This window comes from Notamacropus eugenii, chromosome 4, assembly GCF_028372415.1.
Source record: "Notamacropus eugenii isolate mMacEug1 chromosome 4, mMacEug1.pri_v2, whole genome shotgun sequence".
NCBI lineage: Eukaryota > Metazoa > Chordata > Mammalia > Diprotodontia > Macropodidae > Notamacropus > Notamacropus eugenii.
Window position 1 is genome coordinate 237374939 of NC_092875.1, and position 19593 is coordinate 237394531.

The 19593-nt window shown below is 36.8% G+C and overlaps 1 protein-coding gene across 3 annotated transcripts in view; it reads left to right on the plus strand.

The window, feature by feature from the left end:
• The window catches only part of L3MBTL4 (L3MBTL histone methyl-lysine binding protein 4), a 511255-nt gene that overhangs the window by 195832 nt on the left and 295830 nt on the right, over nt 1-19593 (plus strand). For all 3 annotated transcript variants that reach the window (XM_072604270.1, XM_072604272.1, XM_072604271.1), the window contains 2 exons: nt 6745-6830; nt 16496-16606. In XM_072604270.1, coding sequence (XP_072460371.1) covers nt 6745-6830; nt 16496-16606 — 197 coding nt within the window. The remainder of the gene's footprint in view (nt 1-6744; nt 6831-16495; nt 16607-19593) is intronic.

The following is a 19593-nucleotide window of genomic DNA, read 5'->3' on the forward strand; positions in this document are numbered from 1 at the left end:
TAAGTGGGTCCTCCCTTGTGTCTGGACTGTAGATTCGGTGTGAATGGCAGACTCCAGTGTGTATTTTGGAATGTGGAAAGTGAATTCTAGCAGCAGCAAAAGTACAACAAAACAAAATAGTATCAACTACTCTCTTTAGTAGCAGTGGTTGAAATCTTCCCACTCCCTCTGTTAACATCCCCCCATTATGAGATTATAAGGCAAAGTAGAAAGTCATTGAAAACAAACAGTGCTTCAATTAGTGACCATACAGAATGGGAAATGTTGTGAGAGCTCCTGGATGACAGTGAAAGATGAAGGTGTCTTTGGCAGCAGAAGGCCAAAGGTTTGAATCTCACCTTTGACACTTAACTAACTAGTCAGCACATGTCTTGGCTAGCCTTTCTGACCCTGAATTTCCATATCTTTAAAATGGAGATGGTTAGCTGGATGGTACAGTGAATAGAACATCGATTGTGGAGTCAGGAAAATTCATCTTTCTGAGTTCAAATCTAGCTTCAGAAATTAACTACCTGGGTGACCCTGGGCTAGTCACTTCACCCTGTTTGCCTCAGTTTCCTCATCTGTAAAATGTGCTGGAGAGGGAATGACAAACCAACCCCAAGTGGGATCACAGAGATCAGCCATGCCTGAAGCAACTGAACAACAGCCACACAAAAGGGAGATAATAATATCACCTATAGTAAGGCTGTTGTGAGGAAAACCTTAAGTGAAATTGTGGTAAATTATTATTATTTATAAACGAAGTAGTCACCATGATATGGTAGCTAGGCAGTTACAGCTTTGTAATAACTAACTTTATCATTGTGTGTTCACACACATCATTCTATCCAAGTTAATTTTGGTAGCATTGTCAAGTACATCATAATGTATGGAAATCTAAAAAAAGAAGAGCCATGTGAGGCAACAGCATTGACTCTGGCATCATGGGACATGACTTCAAGTCCTGCCTGTAATATTTACTACTTGTGTGACCATGAGTGTAATGCTAACGAGATTAAAGATCTTCCTCACTCACTGATGGGCCTGCCCATTAAGGGAAGCTTGAGTAGGGGAAGACCACACCTTTTGTTAATTTTTGTTAATTTTCTGATGAAGCATTGGTTCTCCAGGGTTGTGATGCCCTCTGCTCTGAAAAGTGTATAATAAAGACTCAGAGGTGAGGTTTTACTTTAGGGGCTTAGTTTTTGGAAGAAGGTTTGCGTGCCACATGAGACTCTGAGAAGCCACTAAGCAGCCACCGGCTTTGAACACCCAGATGTTGGTGCTTCTCTCTCTGTTAACTATGTATGTATGGTCAGACAGTTATCTGTCTGTTGCTCTGTGATGTATGTGTTGCTTATGATCAGGCAGCTGGAAGCCCTGTCTGTTGTGTTGATCTTTATTTCTCTAAAGTTCAGAGTGCAGACTTTTTCCCCTGAACTAAGTGAATGATATATGTGTTTGATTAAAGTGATTGTTGACCCCTCAAAAACAGCTCTCCTTTTAGAAAAGCAGATCAAAAAACCTGTACATCAGGCCCTCCTGCATATGTCAGGGTCCTTGTTGATACAATGAGCAACTTACTTAACCTTTCTGGGCCTCAGTTTCCTCACTTGTATATGGAAGGACTTGAATTAGATGACCTCCAATATCCCTTTTAATTTTTAATCTGTGACCCAGTATAAAAGCTCAGACTCAATTCACCAAGCTCATTTTGAAGTCTCTTAATAGACAAGCTAAATTAATGAGAACTTTTTCAAAGGACCTCTAAAAGGCCACAAAGTTGATCAAAGAGTTGACACATTATTCATTATAGCATCCTTTGAAGAAATGATCCATTAATGCCTTTGCCATTTTTGCATCTGGCACACAACAACAAAAAAAATAAGTAGTATATGGGAGCTATCTATTTAATCTTAGCATGGTATTTAAATAACGGTTCACATGGGAAAAAAATGTAACATTTGATTTAAATACAGATCCTGTATCAACTGTTCTCTGGTGGACTTACTGTTCTAAAAATATCCAGAACGCATCCAGAAGTTCACTTTGTAATTCTAAGGACTTTATGAAAAATGACTATTCACTAAGAAATTGAAGATATTTAAGCTTGTTACATGTGTCAAGGAAGATCTTCCAGGACAAGTAATTATTTACTCAGAATGATTTAGATAAATCAGGCTTATATTGAGTCCCTTGCCCTATATCTCTGTAAAAAATGGCTAAAGCTAACTTTAGTATAATCCACTTTAAAATGAGCTGACGATTTTGTCAGGTCTCAAAATATACATAGTTGTTCTACTTGGAGTTAGCAAGATATTCCACTTTTTCTGCTGAGAATGACTACCCTCCCTACTCATTACACGTTGCTTTTGTTGTCCCCAGGGGATGAAATTTGGTACTTGAGTTGAAGTTCATTACCCTCATCTCTTGGCACTGAGAAAATCTAGAAATAGTTTCGATAACACATTAAGGAGATAGAAACAAGGTCATCCTCATTGTTGTCATGAGCCAAGAACAGAATGATGGCGGGGGAACCCTGATACTGCAGAGACTCTAGAACCCTGGAGGGATGTGAATAATAAAATGGATCCCTTAGTTTGTGAAAATAAATTATTGGGCTCAACTCTGTTTTGCCATTGAGGGGGAGAATTGGTGCCTTCCTCTAACTGCCATACCTTAGTTTGGTTTCAGATAGGCTGGAAACTCTCCACTAAGGCTCCATAGAATGTTAGGTTTAAAAAAAGGAAACTAAAAGCTGCCAAGTTTGCGGTTTTCTCTCTTCCACGACTACTTGGCAATCACAGTGCATTGTTTGTTGGATCTGGCCATTGCTATACCCTGCAGTATCGAAGAAATGAAAACCTTCCTTCTCACAGCTAGACAAAAGGATATACAGTCTTTCAAGATCAACAAAAATGAGAACAATGTGAAGGCAGTGAATCTTAAACTTCATATTGGTAATAACAAAGAAAAGGCAGAGAAACTTCTCTTCCTTCCTCTCTTATAAGTCTTGATATCTCAATTCCCACTCCTCACTTCCCCTTTGGTATCTCATCAGTTGGAGAACATCTGGGGTCACTTTTGAGGCTGAGAACAGCTTAAAAGAGGGTCTGGTGGAGACCAGCTGAGAGGCCAAGCATTGTGTAGGAAGTGATAGTGAGACCCCGATACGTTCTTAGAGCTTGTGGAGACCTTAGTGGTCATATTGTTTAATCCTCTTATTTTACAGATGAGCAAACTGAGGCTGAGAGGTCAGATGACTTGCAGGTAGGGACTGTTTCATTCACATCACTTTTCACATCCGCTTCATGTAGTCGGTTGTTGGTTGTTGTTCTTTGTGTGTCTGATCAGACAAGTATAAGCTCGGAAGGCTCTAGCATGGGCCAGGCACAAATAGACCACATGGACGTTTGGGAGGAAGGTGCCTCTCAATTCCAGCATCTCATGTTTCTTTGGAGCTACTGTCATTCTGCTTTGCAACTCAGTAGGTGCTTATTAGTAAATGCTTATTTCTTAGAATCTTAGTGTCTTAGAAGCCATGTGTGATACCGAAATGACCTGAATTCCTCCATAATGCTAGTGCCTTGTCTGTGATTATCTCAAATTTATCATCTGGTTTGTGTATGGTTGTTTGCATATCATCTTCCTCATTACACTCTGACCTCTTTGAGAAGACACACTTTTTTTATTTTCCTTTCTTCATATCCGTAGCACTTAGCTTGGTGCCTTATATATTTGTTAAGTCTTTTTTCAGGCATGTCCAACTTTCTGTGATCTCATTTAAGGTTTTCTTGGTAGAGATACTGGAGTGATTTGCCATTTTCTTCAGCTCATTTTACAGATGACAAAATTGAGGCAAACAGAGTTAAGTGACTTGCCCAGGGTCACATAAATAGTATCTGAGACCAGATTTGAACTCAGAAAGATGAGTCTTCTTGATTTCAGGGCAGGTACTCTATCCACTCTGCCACCTTGCGTATAATAAGGGCTTAATAAATGTTTAACAATTTGAGATGAGTGGCAACAAATAATTTCCATATTTCTGTGGCTTTTGCTATTTCTCATGACTTCTTTGTCTTAGCAGTTAGGATAAATCGGAGAAAATGCCTATTGTTTTTCTGCTCTTAAAAGCCTTAGGGAGTTCCCTCCATAGCAACCTGCTTACTAATGATGATCTTGAATTCCTTTTGCCTGAGGATAAGGTCCAGGAAAGGTGTCCTTAAGTCTTAATTTACTCTCAGAAGAGTAGTGCCCCTTGCTGCTAAGAGCTCATTTTTTATGCCATTTGATACCACAATGAGAACATCATCTCACATTCTGTTCTGGACTGCACAGGGAAGAAGGTTATCTTGAGACAGTGTCCCATTCAGTCTTCCTAAATGAGACTAAGCTTCTCCACATAATGGGATTTGAGCTGTTCTCTTCAGTTTAAAGGAATTCGAGAGTTGACAACAATGGTAATCTGAAGATCCATATGTATAGCAAAGGCAGTTGGACACATTTATCTATTTGGCTGATTCATTGGAATAAATCTGAAATCTGGTCCCTGACGTTTGCACAAAATCCTCCATGAATTAAGGATCATAATTTTAGAAGGTCATCGAAGTTCTCTTTATTTTGCAGATGAGAATTCTGAGGGTCAGAGAGATGTGAATAAACTTGCCCAGAGTCATACAGGTAGTAAAGGGCAGAGGTGGGTTTTAAACCCAGGTCTCTGGTTTCCTAATCTGATGCTAAAATTCATTTTAGTTCCAAAGATTAGGTAATAGTTTATAGCAAAAATTTTTATTGTTCAGATCCAAATTATGTTTTTTTTAATTTATTTTATCTTCTAGTAGAATATGAGACCCTTGAGGACATGACAGAATTAAAATCAACAGTTATTTTTTTCATCTTCTATATAGGTAGATGCTTAAAACATGCTTGTTGCATTGAATGGAATTTAATAAAATCAAATCTCATCTAATCTGGTTGAATTTACAGAAAATTATAAAACTATACGTTTGAAATGGCAAAAAGCATCTCAAAAATTATTGAAAGAGGACTTTTTCCTACGCTTATTTTTTCTCCCATATTATCATTCAAACTCTGTCTTTTAAGGCATTCCTTAGACTAGGACTGCCTGAATCATTCCTTTTAGGTTTCTGTTGACTTAAGTATATGTAACTCATAAGAAAGATTAGGCAGTGTCCACATTGGTGATTTTCTTCTAAGAATTTTTGGATGAATGATCTGCTAACTATAGCTATTTTCCTAAAAGTCAATGAGATTTTTTCTGTCATAATTTTAAGCCTATGGATTTTTTGTATCAAATTGTATTTTATGGTTGCAATTACATTGTTGTCGGAAAAATGTATTTGCTTTATCAGTCACAGCTTATAGCTAATTGCTCTTCTGAGAGCAGTTACAGAATTTGAAAGTAAAACAGTATGTGGTTTCCCCTAGAAAATATTTCAGTTCTTTTAGATTTGAGATAAGATAACTTATAGAAAAAATAGGTCAGTTTAAAGAACTTAAATCACAAAAATGCACTCAGAGACAGAAAGGATCATATGGTTTGTAAATGTTAGAGTTAGGAATATAACCCAGGTTTTCTGACTGTAAAATCAGTGATCTTCTGTCCTAACTTTGGAGGAGGCGTACAAAGGTAAGCTTTTGAAAATTGAAATGTATGGAAGGTCACATTTTTATGGTCACACAATTAGCTGAAAGATATAGAAAATACAAAATTCTCACTGTACTTTTTGTTTAATTATTTAAAAAGCATTTGAATCAGTACAGCAAAATGCTAACAAAGGTTTTCTTCCAACAAAGTATTTCCCATGGATATGTTAAAATCATACTTTGAAAGACGAAAATACATGAATTTTGTTCAATGACTCTCTGATCATTAATATGAAACAAAGTGTAAAACAGCTTTTTCCGTGGTGTCTGCTACTAACATGGAGGATTTCCAGTATAAAGTCTAAATCAAATCCAGAAGGATTCCCTACTAAAGAAGCTTTACACTTTCATAAATTCACTTCAATGTGGTATTCTCTAAAATCTTTTATTGAAGACTGTCACAAATCTGGCAGGAACTTGTTTAATCTTTAGGAGCCAATTTGCTTAAAATTTGGCTTGAATTCCTTTCTAAAAAATGAAATTAAAATTATATTAAGCTCTAATAGCAAAGATCTTACTGTTTTGGGAGGAAAATGCTATTGCTTAAGAGGGGCTGCTGAATTTCCTAGTAAGATTCCCATTGATTCCCTAAAACTTCTTTTAGTTACAAGATGAGTGAATAGGAAATGTTCTAAGTGCCTCTTTAAAAAATATTTTAAAATATTTTTTTAAAAAATGCTTTTAAAAAATATTATCTCATTTGATTCTCACAACAACCTTATGAAATAGGTGCTGTTATTATCTACACTTTACAGTTGAGGAAACTAAGGCAGAAAGAAATTAAATGACTTGCCCAGGGTCATGCACCTACTTTCTGAGGCCAGATTCTAACTGAGGTCTTCCTGGCTTCCCAGCCCAGTACTCTATCCACTGCTCTGCCAGCTGCCCCTATAGCACTGTTATTTTGGTAAAAGAATAGTTATGTCATTATTAACCACAGTTGTTTTAAATATTATGTAGCACATGTAAGAAAGATTAATGTCTCAGTGGTCTCATGATAATTATTCTTCTCCCCTCCCCTCTCTTTCCTCCCTTCCTCTCTCTCTCTCTCTCTCTCTCTCTCTCTCTCTCTCTCTCTCTCTTTGTCTCTTACAGGTCATCCTGATCCAGAAAATTTTTCTTGGACAGACTATTTGGAAACTACTCAGTCTTCTGCAGTACCAATCAAAGCTTTTGAAATGGTTGGTGTGTGTGTGTGTGTGTGTGTGTGTGTGTGTGTGTGTGTGTGTGTGTATGTGTATGTATGTGCTCTCATGCTAGACAAATTTTTTAAAATTTATTTTTATTTATTTTTTTATTTGTTCAGTGTTCTACAATCACTTCCATATATCTTAGTTTTTTTCCCCTCCCTCCCTCTCCTTCTACCCTGCCACCCCACTCCCTCCCTGAGATGGCATACAATTTTATGTAGGTTCTACACATACATTCCTATTAAATATCTTTTCACCTTAGTCATGTTGCATAGAAGAATTAAAATGAATGGGAGAAATCATAAAACAAACAAAAACACAACACAAAAGAAAATGATCTCCTTCATTCTGCGATTGAATTCCATTGTTCTTGCTCTGGATGTGGAAGGCATTTTGCCTTAAGAGACCATTGGGAATTTTTTGAGTCCTTGCAATGGAATGAAGTACTAAGTCTACCAGAAAAACTCCTTGCACACTGTGGTTGTTGCTGTGTACAGAGTTCTCCTGGTTCTGCTCCTTTCACTCAGCATCAGTTCATATAAGTCTTTTCAGACCTCTCTGAAGTCTTCCTGTTCATCATTTCTTACAGCACAGTAGTATTCCATTACATTCATATACCACAATTTATTCAGCCATTCCCCAGTTGATTGGCATCCCCTTGATTTCCAGTTTTTGGCCACCACAAAGAGTGCTGCTATAAATATTTTTGTACATGTGGGACCCTTTCCCATTTTTATGATCTCTTGGGTATACAGTCCTAGAAGCGGTATTGCTGGATCAAAGGGTATGCACATTTTTGTATTCCTTTGGGCATAGGTCCAATTACTCTCCAGAATGACTGGATCAGCTCGCAGCTTCACCAACAATGAATTAGTGGTCCAACTCTCCCACATCTTCTCCAACATTTATCATCTTCCTGTTTTATCATGTTAGCCAATCTGATAGGTGTGATGTGCATCTCTCTAATCTGTAGTGATGTAGAGCATTTTTTTCATATGACTGTAGATAGCTTTAATTTCTTCCTCTGAAAATTGCCTGTTCATATCCTTTGAACATTTATGAATTGGGGAATGACTTGTATTCTTGTACATTTGACTCAGTTCTCTCTATATTTTAGAAATGAGGCCTTTATCACAGACACTAGTTTGAAAAATTCTTTCCCAATTTTCTGCTTCCCTCCTAATCTTGGTTGCATTGGGTTTGTTTGTACAAAAGCTTTTCAATTTAATGTAATCAAAATTATCCATTTTGCACTTCATAATGTTTTCTATCTCTTGTTTAGTCAAGAATTCTTCCCTTCTCCATAAATCTGATAATTACACTATTCCTTGTTCCACTAATTTGTTTATAGTGTCAATTTTTATACTTATATCATGTACCCATTTGGATTTTATTCTTGCGGACAATGTTAGGCATTGGTCTGTGCCTAGTTTCCACCACACTGTTATCTGGTTTTCCCAGCAATTTTGTCAAACAGTGAGTTCTTATCCCAGAACCTAGGGTCCTTGCGTTTATCAAACAATAAATTGCTATTCATTGACTACTCTTGAGTACTTAATCTATTCCACTGGTCTACCCTTATGTTTCTTAGCCAGTACCAAGTGGTTTTAATAATTGTTGCTTTTTAATACAATTTGAGATCTGGTAGCGCTAGGCCACCTTCCCTAGCATTTCTTTTTATTAGTTCCCTTGATATTCTGGACCTTTTGTTCTTTCAGGTGAATTTTGATATTATTTTTTTCTAGCTCTAGAAAATAATTATCTGATAGTTTGATTGGTATGGCACTGAATAAGTAAATTAATTTAGGTAGAATTGTCATTTTTATTATATTGGCTTGGCCTACCCCTGAGCAATTGATGTTTTTCCACTTACTTAGATCTGACATTGTGTGAAAAGTGTTTTGTAATTGTGTTCATATAGTCCCTGGGTTTGTTTTGGCAGGCAGATTTCCAGATATTTTATAGTGTTTACCATTATAAGTTACAAAAGTGCTGCTGAGGTGCTTCAGTGGAGTGCATATATGAACTGGGAGTTGCCTGTACTAGTGAATCACAAGTTCTGACCAAAACCAACCTCTCCCTCTCCAGAAAAAACAAAACTAAACTAAACTTGGTTAGTTATTGCATTTTGTCTGACAAGTTTGAAGAAGTCAGTTTTAACAACTGAATTCAATAAACATTCACTGGCTTCTGTGTTGAAGACACTGTGTTAAGCGCTGAGGATACAAGTAGAAGTTAAAAAGTCCTTATCTTCAAGAAGTTTATGTTTTATTGGACCATGAAGCTTGTGTACAGATAAATTACTTTTGATAGAGCTCTGGGCCTGGAGTCAAGAAGACCTGAATTCAAATCTGATCTTATACGCTTACTAGCTGTATGACCCTGGGCAAGTTACTTAACTATGTTTGCCTCAGTTTCCTTGTCTGTAAAATGAGCTGGAGAAGAAAATTGCAAACCACTCTAGTGTCTCTGCCAAGAAAACTCCAAATAGGGTCATGGTGAGTTGGACATGACTGAAAAACGACTAAACAACACATAATTTCAAAAAGAAGAGCATGCTAACCTGGGGTCAAGAACAGCCTCCCACACAGCAGATGGCACTTTAAACAAGCTTTGAAAGACACTATAGAGTCTAGCCAAATAAGATGTGAGTGCATTTCACATATGGGGACCCAAGGCCCAGAGATGAACTAGAGTGTCATATACTAGGATGAGTTAGCAAGAGTGTTTGCATGGAATAGAGTGTGTCTGAAGGGAAGTAATAGAATCCTGGAAAGATACATGGCAGCTAGAAGGCAGTGCTCTTTAAATGCCAGGCTGAAGATTTTGTATTTTATCTTAGAGTATAAATAGGAAGTTCACTAAAATCTCTAGGATAGAGGAATGGCATGGTCAGATCTTTGAGTTAGCAGTGGAGCTGTGTGAAGAATGGATTAAGAGCAAGGAGAGATTAGAATAAGGGAATCTGTCAGAGATTCTAGGAAACTGCAGTAATTTAAGAGAGAGGTAACGAAGGTTTGGGACAGGTAAGTGGTGCAGTAGATAAAGCACAGACTCATCTTTTTGAGTTCGAATCTAGCCTCAGACTAGTTCTGAGATCCTGGACAAGTCACTTCACCCTGTTTGCCTCAGTTTGAACTAGAGTGGTTACTGTGTAAGAGCAGAAAGGGAGCCATAGATCTAGTGGACATTTTTAATATAGAATTGACAAGACTCGATGACTGACTCAATTTGAGGAATAATGAGAGAGAAGAAATAATCAAAAATGATTCCAAATTTCTGCATCTGTGTGACTACAAAGATGAAAAATGCCCTCAACAGAAATTGGCAAGTTTATTGAAGGAATGTAGGTTTTCCAGTAAGAAAATTAATTGTATCCAAGCGAAGGTTCCCAGCAGGCAGTTGACAGTGTAAAATGAGTTAGGAGATAAATTATTGTTGGGTATATGTACATTTGGGCACTCTTCTCATAAAGCTGATAATTAAATACATGGAAACTGATGCAGTCATCAAGCAAGAGAGTAGGCTGAGAGAAGAGGAAGTATAGTCCTGAGAGAATACTGTGGGATGGTCCTATTTAGTAGTCAGCAAAAGGCATTAAGTTAGAATGGTCATGCAGATTGGGGTAGAACCTAGAGATAATAGTGTCACAGTTTTCAAGGGAAGGGAGAACATCCTGGATTTAAAATTCTGGATTGCTGAAAAAGATAGCCAAAAGGTAAGCATTCAAGGTAGGGATGGGAGAGGAGCACTTAGTCATCTGGAAAACCAGTGTAAAGGATTCCTTAACTATATTTCTTTCCCCATGCGTTTATCTTTTAAGAAAAACAACCATTTGATAGGAAATAATTAGTTTGTACTTTTATCCAAAAGAACATAGCTTTCTAGGCTACATTCTTCTGATCTGATGCATGTCTCATGATGGTTACAATGGACCACATAAGCTTTTTCTAACTTTCTCTAGTCCCATCACTTACCTTATTTGAAAGCTTTAAGCATCTTTGAATTACATTACAAATTCTTTTTCCTGGTATTCCAGATCCTCTACAGTCTGGTTCCTCTCTACATAACCACCCATATGTCATTGTGTTCCTGTTTTTATATTCTACATTCCAGCTAAACTAGATTATCCCCTATTGTCATTCTGACTCTTTCATTTTTATGACTTTTCCTTCTTCAAACTACGTTGTTACTCTCTCCCCCCTTACAATTTCTTGACATCACTTCTTTGTCATCACCAGTTAGCACTGTTGCCATGATGGTTTGGCTAATTCCTGATCAGTTGGACATGATCTCTCTCTCTGTCTCTCTCTCTCTACATGTACGTACACACACACACACACACACACACACACACACACACACACACACACACACACACACACACACACACACACACACACACACACACACACACACACACACACACCCACCTCATAAAACTTTGCCTAGACTTCTCCCATATGCCTACCACATTATTATTTGTATCACAGTTATTTATGTGTATGTCTAATCCCTCCATTATACAGGATATTTAAACTTTAATGACTTCAGTTTACCTTAAGACTTTTGGAACATCCTGTACTGTAAATTCTTTCATGGCCAAAACTGTGTCCTAGTTGATGTTTCTGTCCCCAGTGCTGTGTACATAGAATGTGATTAAGAAATATTTAGTGAATTGATTTAAAGTCAGGATAGATTGACCTCAACCACAAAATCTTAGAATTTGACCTTCTAGTGCAACCTCTATTTGAACAGGATTCTGCCCCATAACATTGCTCAACAAGCAATCATCCAGCCTTTTCTTGAATACCTCCAGTGAGGCCAAATATTTTAACTCCCAAGACATCCCAGTCCACTTTTGGTTAGCTCATATTTCTTAGGAACATTTTCCTTATATCATACCTAAATGTTTTTGGCAACTTCCATTCATTCAGTTCTGTTGTTTGGAGTCAATCAAGGGAAGTCTAATACTTCTTCTCTATGCCAGCCCTTCACATATTTGAAGGCAGTTATCATGTCCCATCTGTATCTTTGTTTCTTCCTCCTAAACATCTCATGTTTGTTCAACCAATACTCAAGTCAAATGAATTTCATCATTCGGTTTTCACTTCATTTTTCCATTCTCTAGTTTCTCAGTGTCCATCATAAAATGTGGTGCCCACATCTGAACATGATCTGTTATGATCTAATAAGGACAAAGTATGGGATAAATAATGTAAAATAATTGTAAAATTATTACAATTATTATTATTGTTACTGTGTTATAAAATAATTGATGTTTATAATGATGAGTTAGATAACTCCAGAGCATGTGGGTTCATCTTTCATTGCCAAAGAACACCATGCCATCAGAGAAATAATGACATGACTTGCACTTGACTTTGTTTTAAGTGAGGGAGGGCTGTGCAGGTCACCAACCTCACTCCTCCTCCAGAGCCATCTGAATCCAGTCATCAGGATGACTGGAGATGACCCATGATGAGGTATTTGGGGTTAAGTGACTTGCCCAAGGTCACACAGCTAGTGAGTGTCAAGTGTCTGAGGTGAGATTTGAACTCAGGTCCTCCTGACTCCTGCACTGATGCTCTATTCACTGCACCACCTAACTGCCCACTCCAGAGCAAATAGAGTCAAATACTTTGAATAGAGATAGCTCTACTTGGTCAGACAGTATGCTAGTCAGTCACATTTCTGAAAGAATTATAACAAGGATCCATCCAGTTCAGTGAACATCTAAGCACCTACTAAGTGCAAGGCCCTGGTAATACAAAGCCCTTCAACAGCTTGCAATTGAATAAAGAATCTGCATAATTATTACAATCCTGGAGACTATAAGGGCAAAAAAAGTGTTCTAAATAGAAAGCCCTGCAAAAGTTACAGAGCAATAGAGTGATACATTTTGAGCTAGATGAACTCCTAGACACCATTGAGTCTGACTTCCTCATTTTACAGATGAGAAAACTGAGGCAAGAAAGATTTAAGTGACTTGCCAAAGGTTGCCCAACTAGTATTGATTTGAGGTGGGATTTGAGCCTTGGTCTTCCGGAGCCTAAGTCCAGTGCCATATCCACCACTCTAGAAGTGCTCAGACTTTTTGGTCTCAGGATCTCTTTACACTTTTACAAATTGTTGTGGGTCTGGTAGATTTGTTTATATGTGTTTTGTCTATTGATAATTACCTCATTAGAAATGAAAACATTTGAATTTTTAAAATATTTATTAATTCATTTAAAAAGCATAATAAACTTATTATATGTTAACATAAATGCATTTTTATGTGAAAATTAGCAATATTTTTCAAAACAAAAATTGAGAAATGAGTGGCATTATTTTATACATTTTTGCAAATTTAATATCTGATTTTTAGAAGACAGATGGATTCTCATAATCTGCTTCTACATTCAGTTTGTTGTGGTAAGTTGTTTTGGTTCAAGTCTATGAGGAAAATATGGTCTCATATGCACATGTAGTTGGAAAAGGGGAGAATTTTTATAAGCATTAATATTTTAATCGGCAGCTAGATGACTCAGTAGATAACAGTGCTGGGCTTGGAGTCAGAAGGACCTTAGTTCACATATGGCCTTAGGCACTTACTGGTTGTGTGGCCCTGGGCAAATCACTTCATTCTGTTTGCCTCAGTTTCCTCATCTATAAAATGAACTGGAAAAGAAAGGGAAAACATTCCAGTATCTTTGCCAAGAAAACCTCAAATGGAGTCCACAAGAGTTAGACATGACGAAAATGACTGAACAATAATATTTTGATACTAATGTCTTCGTGTTATTGTCCCACAGTTTCTCCAACAGGATCTCAAGGACCTCCAAAGGTTTGCCGATCACATTTGAGAACTTTTATATTATACTGTGTTATCAAAGAGGGGGCAGGTAGCTGTGGGCAGAGTCAGGGATGACTTTATGGAAGAGATGATGTGAAGAAAGATTTAGAAGAAAGGGAAAGATTTAAAAGGTCAGATACTTGGTATAGGGAATCTTTTCCAGGTAGTGCAGCAGAACAAAGAAGAAAGAAAACAGGACAAGAACAGTGGTTAGTGACTGTCATATAAAATACATCAAGGAGAATTGTATGAGAGAAAGCTAGAAGTAGGTATAGGAACCACATTATGGATCGGGGGTGTAAGTAAAATACATCCACAAGGAGTATCTATAAAATACCAGGCTAATGACTGTATTCTATGCTCAAGGCAACAAAGATTCATTAAAAGATTTTCAATAGAGGAGTGGTATCATCCTAGCAGTACATTAAGGTAACTGTGTGATTAATTGATTGGAGAGAAAATGGGAAAGTGGAGAGATTGGCCTTAGGATGTACAGTTAACAGGCTTCTGTAATAAGCTATTTGTGAAGTTATGATCAACTAAAGAGTGATTTCAGTGGGAGTGGAAAAGAAGGGACAGATTGCGTATGGGGTGTGTCCAAAGATATTGCAAACATTTCCAGGCTAGGTGGCTAGAAGATGGTAGTACCATCAATAGAAGGTAAGAGGCAGGCAGTCTTTGAGGAGAAAATGATTCTTTCACTTTTGTACTTGTTGAATTTGAGGTGTTGGTCAGACTCTGATGCTTAACTCATAGGATGAATTTTAAAAGACCTTCAAGATTACATAGTACAACAAATCTTGTTTCAAGGGTTAAGAAACTGAGACTTGAATCATTAATTTGCTTATCTGAGATCACGTATTTCATAAGGAGGACTTAAAGGGATCTTAGAAATGAAAGGAAATTGGATGGAATAGGTACAGATGAAGAAACTGAGGGCAAGAGAGATTGTGACTTGCCCAAAATAATATCTGACGAATAGCATAATGAGCATTTAAATAATCGATTTGGAGCTGAAAGGGTCCTTTACTGCTTCCATTTTACAAATTAATAACTCAGGTTCACTTGAATTTAAGTGATCTGGCCATGATTACATAGCCAGAGGTAGATTTGTAGGTGCAATCTGAACTGAGATCTTCCTGATGCAAAAACCAGCATTTTGTCTATTGTATCATTCTGTTACTTAGAATAATGGGTAATTCAGTACTATAAATTTTCATCTCCTACTTTCATCACTTTAAAACACACACACGCACACATGCACACATCCTCCACATGTTCCATATTCTAAAAGTTGCGAAAAGGCAGTGTGGTGTAATGGGTGTAGTCCTGGGTTCATGTCGTGCCTCTGACACACACTGACTTTGTGACAGTGGGCAAATATTTTAACTTCTCCATCTTCTAAGCCAGAAGTTTCTTCTTCCCATTTCTCACTTCCTGTGTCACTGGAAAAAGCTGATAAATTATCCTTGAATGCCTTGTATTTATTTCATTTTATTTTTTGAAAGGCAGTTGGGGTTAAGTGACTTCCCCAGGATCACACGGTATCTGATGTCAAAGTGTCTGATGCTATATTTGAACTCAGGTCCTCCTGGTTCAAAGTTTGGTGTTCTATCTGCTATACCACCCAGCTACCCCTCTTTTCTGTTTCTTGTCCGTAAATCTTGGATATCAGAAATATTTGATTGAAAAACTATTTTTTCTCAGTCAATACCTACCCTTATTGTTCTAGTTGTAGGAATTTTCTTCTTGCAAAAGCTTTTTTAGTTTCACGGAACTGAAATTACCTGTTTTGTCTCTTAGAAGGCATCTGTACCTTGTTTGGTTAAACATTCTTGAACAGTATTGCAGTCTAATGAGAGAAGAAAAGACATATGGGAATAGTTTTCTGGGACAGGAGATTTTATCTGGGAAATCATCTTACTTCTCACCCCTTTAAATAAACATACATAATACAAATACATGCGTACATATATACATATTAATGCATACATGTGTATCTATTAATATTTTGTTAATTGTAATACTATTGTTTTTGTTCAGATTTTTTAAATTAAATTTTTGTAAGAGTTTCTCTTTGTGCATTTTCCTTATTTTTTGTTTCTCGTTACAATACTGCAAAGTGAGAATAGACAATAGTATTCAAATTGCAAGGTATTTATAAGAAGGAAAAGCAAAACACACATGACAAAAATAATTAGATAAACTTTGAAGAGATCAAAGATTCTGATGGACTATCTCATTAAATAAATTTGTGGCTGGAATATCCTGTGTCTGAATATTCTCAGTATTTCAAATAAATACCCATCAATGGTTTACAAGGTGGTTAGCTAAAATAGCATGTAATACATTTTAAGTAACTTTTAACAAAAAAGCATTGACTTTCATCCATTTGACTAGTTAGTTTAGGTTAATTTTCTGCCATGATGAAACTGGACACTGGAAGGAGTGCTAGATTTGGAGTCAGGAAATCTGGATTCAAATCCAGACCCCCCAAGGTGTATGACTTGCTGTAAGTAAATCACTTAACTTTCCTAGGCCTTAATTTCTATAAAATATATGAGTTAGACTAGATGACCCTTTAAGTCCCTTCAAAGTCATTAACAATGTTAACCATGGCTCAGTACCTCCTCTTAGAATGAATTTCACAAAGAAATATTTCCTTTGCCAGGGCAGAGTATCTATGTGTCTAATTTCCTCTGTTTCTAAAATAATCCAAGTGTTAATTTAAAGAGCACACTGACTTCATTTTTGTGCTGTCTTTTTGACTTTGGATTGCCTTGTTGGTTTTTTATCATCTCTCTCACATTCATTGCAGCGAAAGCCTCATGGATTCCTGGTGAATATGAAACTTGAAGCAGTGGATAAGCGCAATCCCAGTTTAATTCGTGTTGCCTCTGTTGTAGATGTAGAAGACCAAAGAATAAAGGTAAAATAATAAATCATTAGATGACTAATTCTGTACTCTGCGCCCCAACCTGCTTCCATTTCCAGGATGTCATCACATTTGCCATCTTGTGGGTAGGGATAGCAACCTGCATTTGTGAACATGAAGCCTAATATATAGAATGCATTGTTAGTAATGGAGAACGTACTAACTGGAGCTACAGGCTCTTCCCTTTATAGAATTCCAAGGATAAAATGTCCCTGATTTATTGAGAAGTCAAGCAAAATGAGACTGATCTCATTTACTAACATGAGCTTTGCTAAGTGTGATTAGTCCCTACACTCTCATCTATTCAGAAGCGGGTAGACTATGCAGGCTAGAAGTGACTCACCAGCTTTAGAGAGATGCTAATACATTTTCCATTTAGGCCGTCGCTAGAGTTTCTTGCATGCTGATAGCATCATCGTTGGTTTTTTTCCTCCAAAAGCAGCTGTGCCATTGCAGTCCTTGACAACACCAACACAGTTTTGCCTTTTCCTCTTATCTCAGTCATATTGTGCAGAATAGAAATGTCATCCCAATGCTATAGCTAACAGAAGAGATTAGGTTTTAAGGTAACATTTTGATTAATAATCACATCTCTGAACTTTCTCAGGATGATGTATATTTTAAAAATCAGTGAATCAAAAGGCCTTAATTTTTTTTATGCTCAGCATGTAGAGCTTCTGTGTAATTCATTAAATCATTGAAATCATATGACTTCAGTTCAGAAATCATTTTTCTCCCAGGCACAGTTCATTTTCATAATAATAAAAAAATGAAAGCAACATAATTTTAATAGATGCCGTGCAGAAAGAAGTTTTGACTTAGTCTTGATAAACACATTAAAAGTTAAAAGAAATGACCTTTTGATGTATTGTTTCATAAAAGTAGTTTTCAAGTGATCATAGATATTTCAGATATATCATAGAGAATAATCTAATAAGATACTATTAATAAATATGTTAGACGTACATGCTAGGAGCAATGGAGTCTTAAAGATTGAAGTGTTTTTTTTAGGTGATCCAGTCCAACCCTTTCATTTTGCAGATGATGAAAATGAGGCCCACCTAACTATAGTTAGTTAAGTGGCAGACCCATGATTTAAACCCAGTTCTGTGATGTGATTTCCAATTAAGTTCTTTTTATTTTCTGTCATGCTGCCAACTGGAGGTCACAGCATATTGGGCTTTAAAGGTAGAAGGAATCTTAAAGATGCTTTAGTAAAAATTCCTCATTTTACAAGTGAAGAAACTCTAGTCTGAAAGCCTAGTTAATGTGAATTATTCCAGTAGGACAGAATAGTAGATAGTAGGTGTTATGCACATGATGTCTTAATTGGCTTTAAATGCTGAGGCTCAGAAAAATTCTAGGAAAAATTTTAGTCTTATAATCAAACTGTGATTTATAGAAGGAGAGAATGATTGGTTTAGTACTTTGCTTTTATTTAAAACTTTAACATTGTTATGACTACTTTGAACCTTTTATTGTTGCATATTTTGTGTTTTGCCCATGGAACATTTATTTCACTCAATTTTGAATGGGATTTTTTTGAACCTTTTTTTTAAGCTATTAGAATTTTTTTTTTGTTTAATGTACAGATGAGTAACATTTTACATATTCAATCTGTAAACAGATTTAAACAAAAGTTTAAGTCAGTTTATAGAACTTCATTTATAACCAATGATAGATATTCATTTATCACGAACTTTCAGGAACAGATTTAATCTGTTCCTGAAAGTTGGTTATAAATGAATTTCTATAAATTGGCTTAAACTTTTGTATTGAATTCAGCTGTTGTATTCTTATCAAAAAACTACTTTCCCACATAAATGTATGTCAGATTGTTTTAGGATGACAGTAAAAGAATGTTTTAAAAAATTTCCAGTTAAGATATGAAATATACATTTTGAACTGTAATTAAAATACTATCCTAAATGCATGAGACAAAGATTTGGGAGTCATGGTGAATTGCAAACTCAATACACATTAACAATGTATGTGTCAGCCTAGAGAAGCTAGTTCTATCCTTGTTCACATTCAAATTGATAGTTCCCCAGGGAAGTCAGTAAGAGTTATTCTATATTCTTTCTGTGATCTTTTGACAGAAAAGGAGACCTTTAGATGAGGCTGAAACCTGGTGGGAGAATTAAGAGACCATTATATAGGGGGAAACTGAAGAAACTGTGGATATTTAAGATGTCACATATTTAAGGAGTTATAACTTAAAGGGATTAGACTTGTTCGGCTCATCTTAAGAATTTAGACCTAAGGTCAGTGGATGGAAGTTGGAAAAAATAAGATTTATAGCTCTACACCTGTGAGGCATGGAATATCAGTCTTTGTAATATATTATTAATGAAAAAATTATAGGAGAGGAATAGTGTAAAAGTTGTCAGTAGAGAGAATTTTTGATCAGGAAAAAACAGGCTGGTCATGAAGAAAGAGGAAGGGATAACTGATGAAGAATCTAGGAAACTTATTTATAAGAGACCAGAAATAATTGTGTTTGTCCCTCGTTGCTGAAGAAGACCACACCATCAGAGAAATGATGACATGACTTGCACTTGACTTTGTTTTGAGTGAGGGAGGGCTGTGCAGGTCACCAGCCTCACTTCTCCTCCAGAGCCATCTGGATCCAGTGACCAGATATTCCGCAGGATGACTGGAGATGACCCAGGATACATTGGGGGATCTTGGGCTGTTTAGGCCAAGGTCTTTGCAGATACTCAGTTAGGGTGAGGCAATGCCCACTCATTGAATAGGCCTGTTTAAGAAGTCTCCAGGGCACGGCCCCTTTAATGATGTGAAGAAAAACAAAGACATCAGGCTGGGTGGGAAACAGCAACAGTTACTACTGATAATCACTGTAAAGCTAGGCAGGGCTAGGAGCCCTTAGGTTTAAGGTCTTGGGAGAGGACAAGGGAAAGGGAAGAGGAGAGGGGAGGGGAAAGGAAGGGAAGGAGGCAGTAAAACCCAGGTCAACTGGG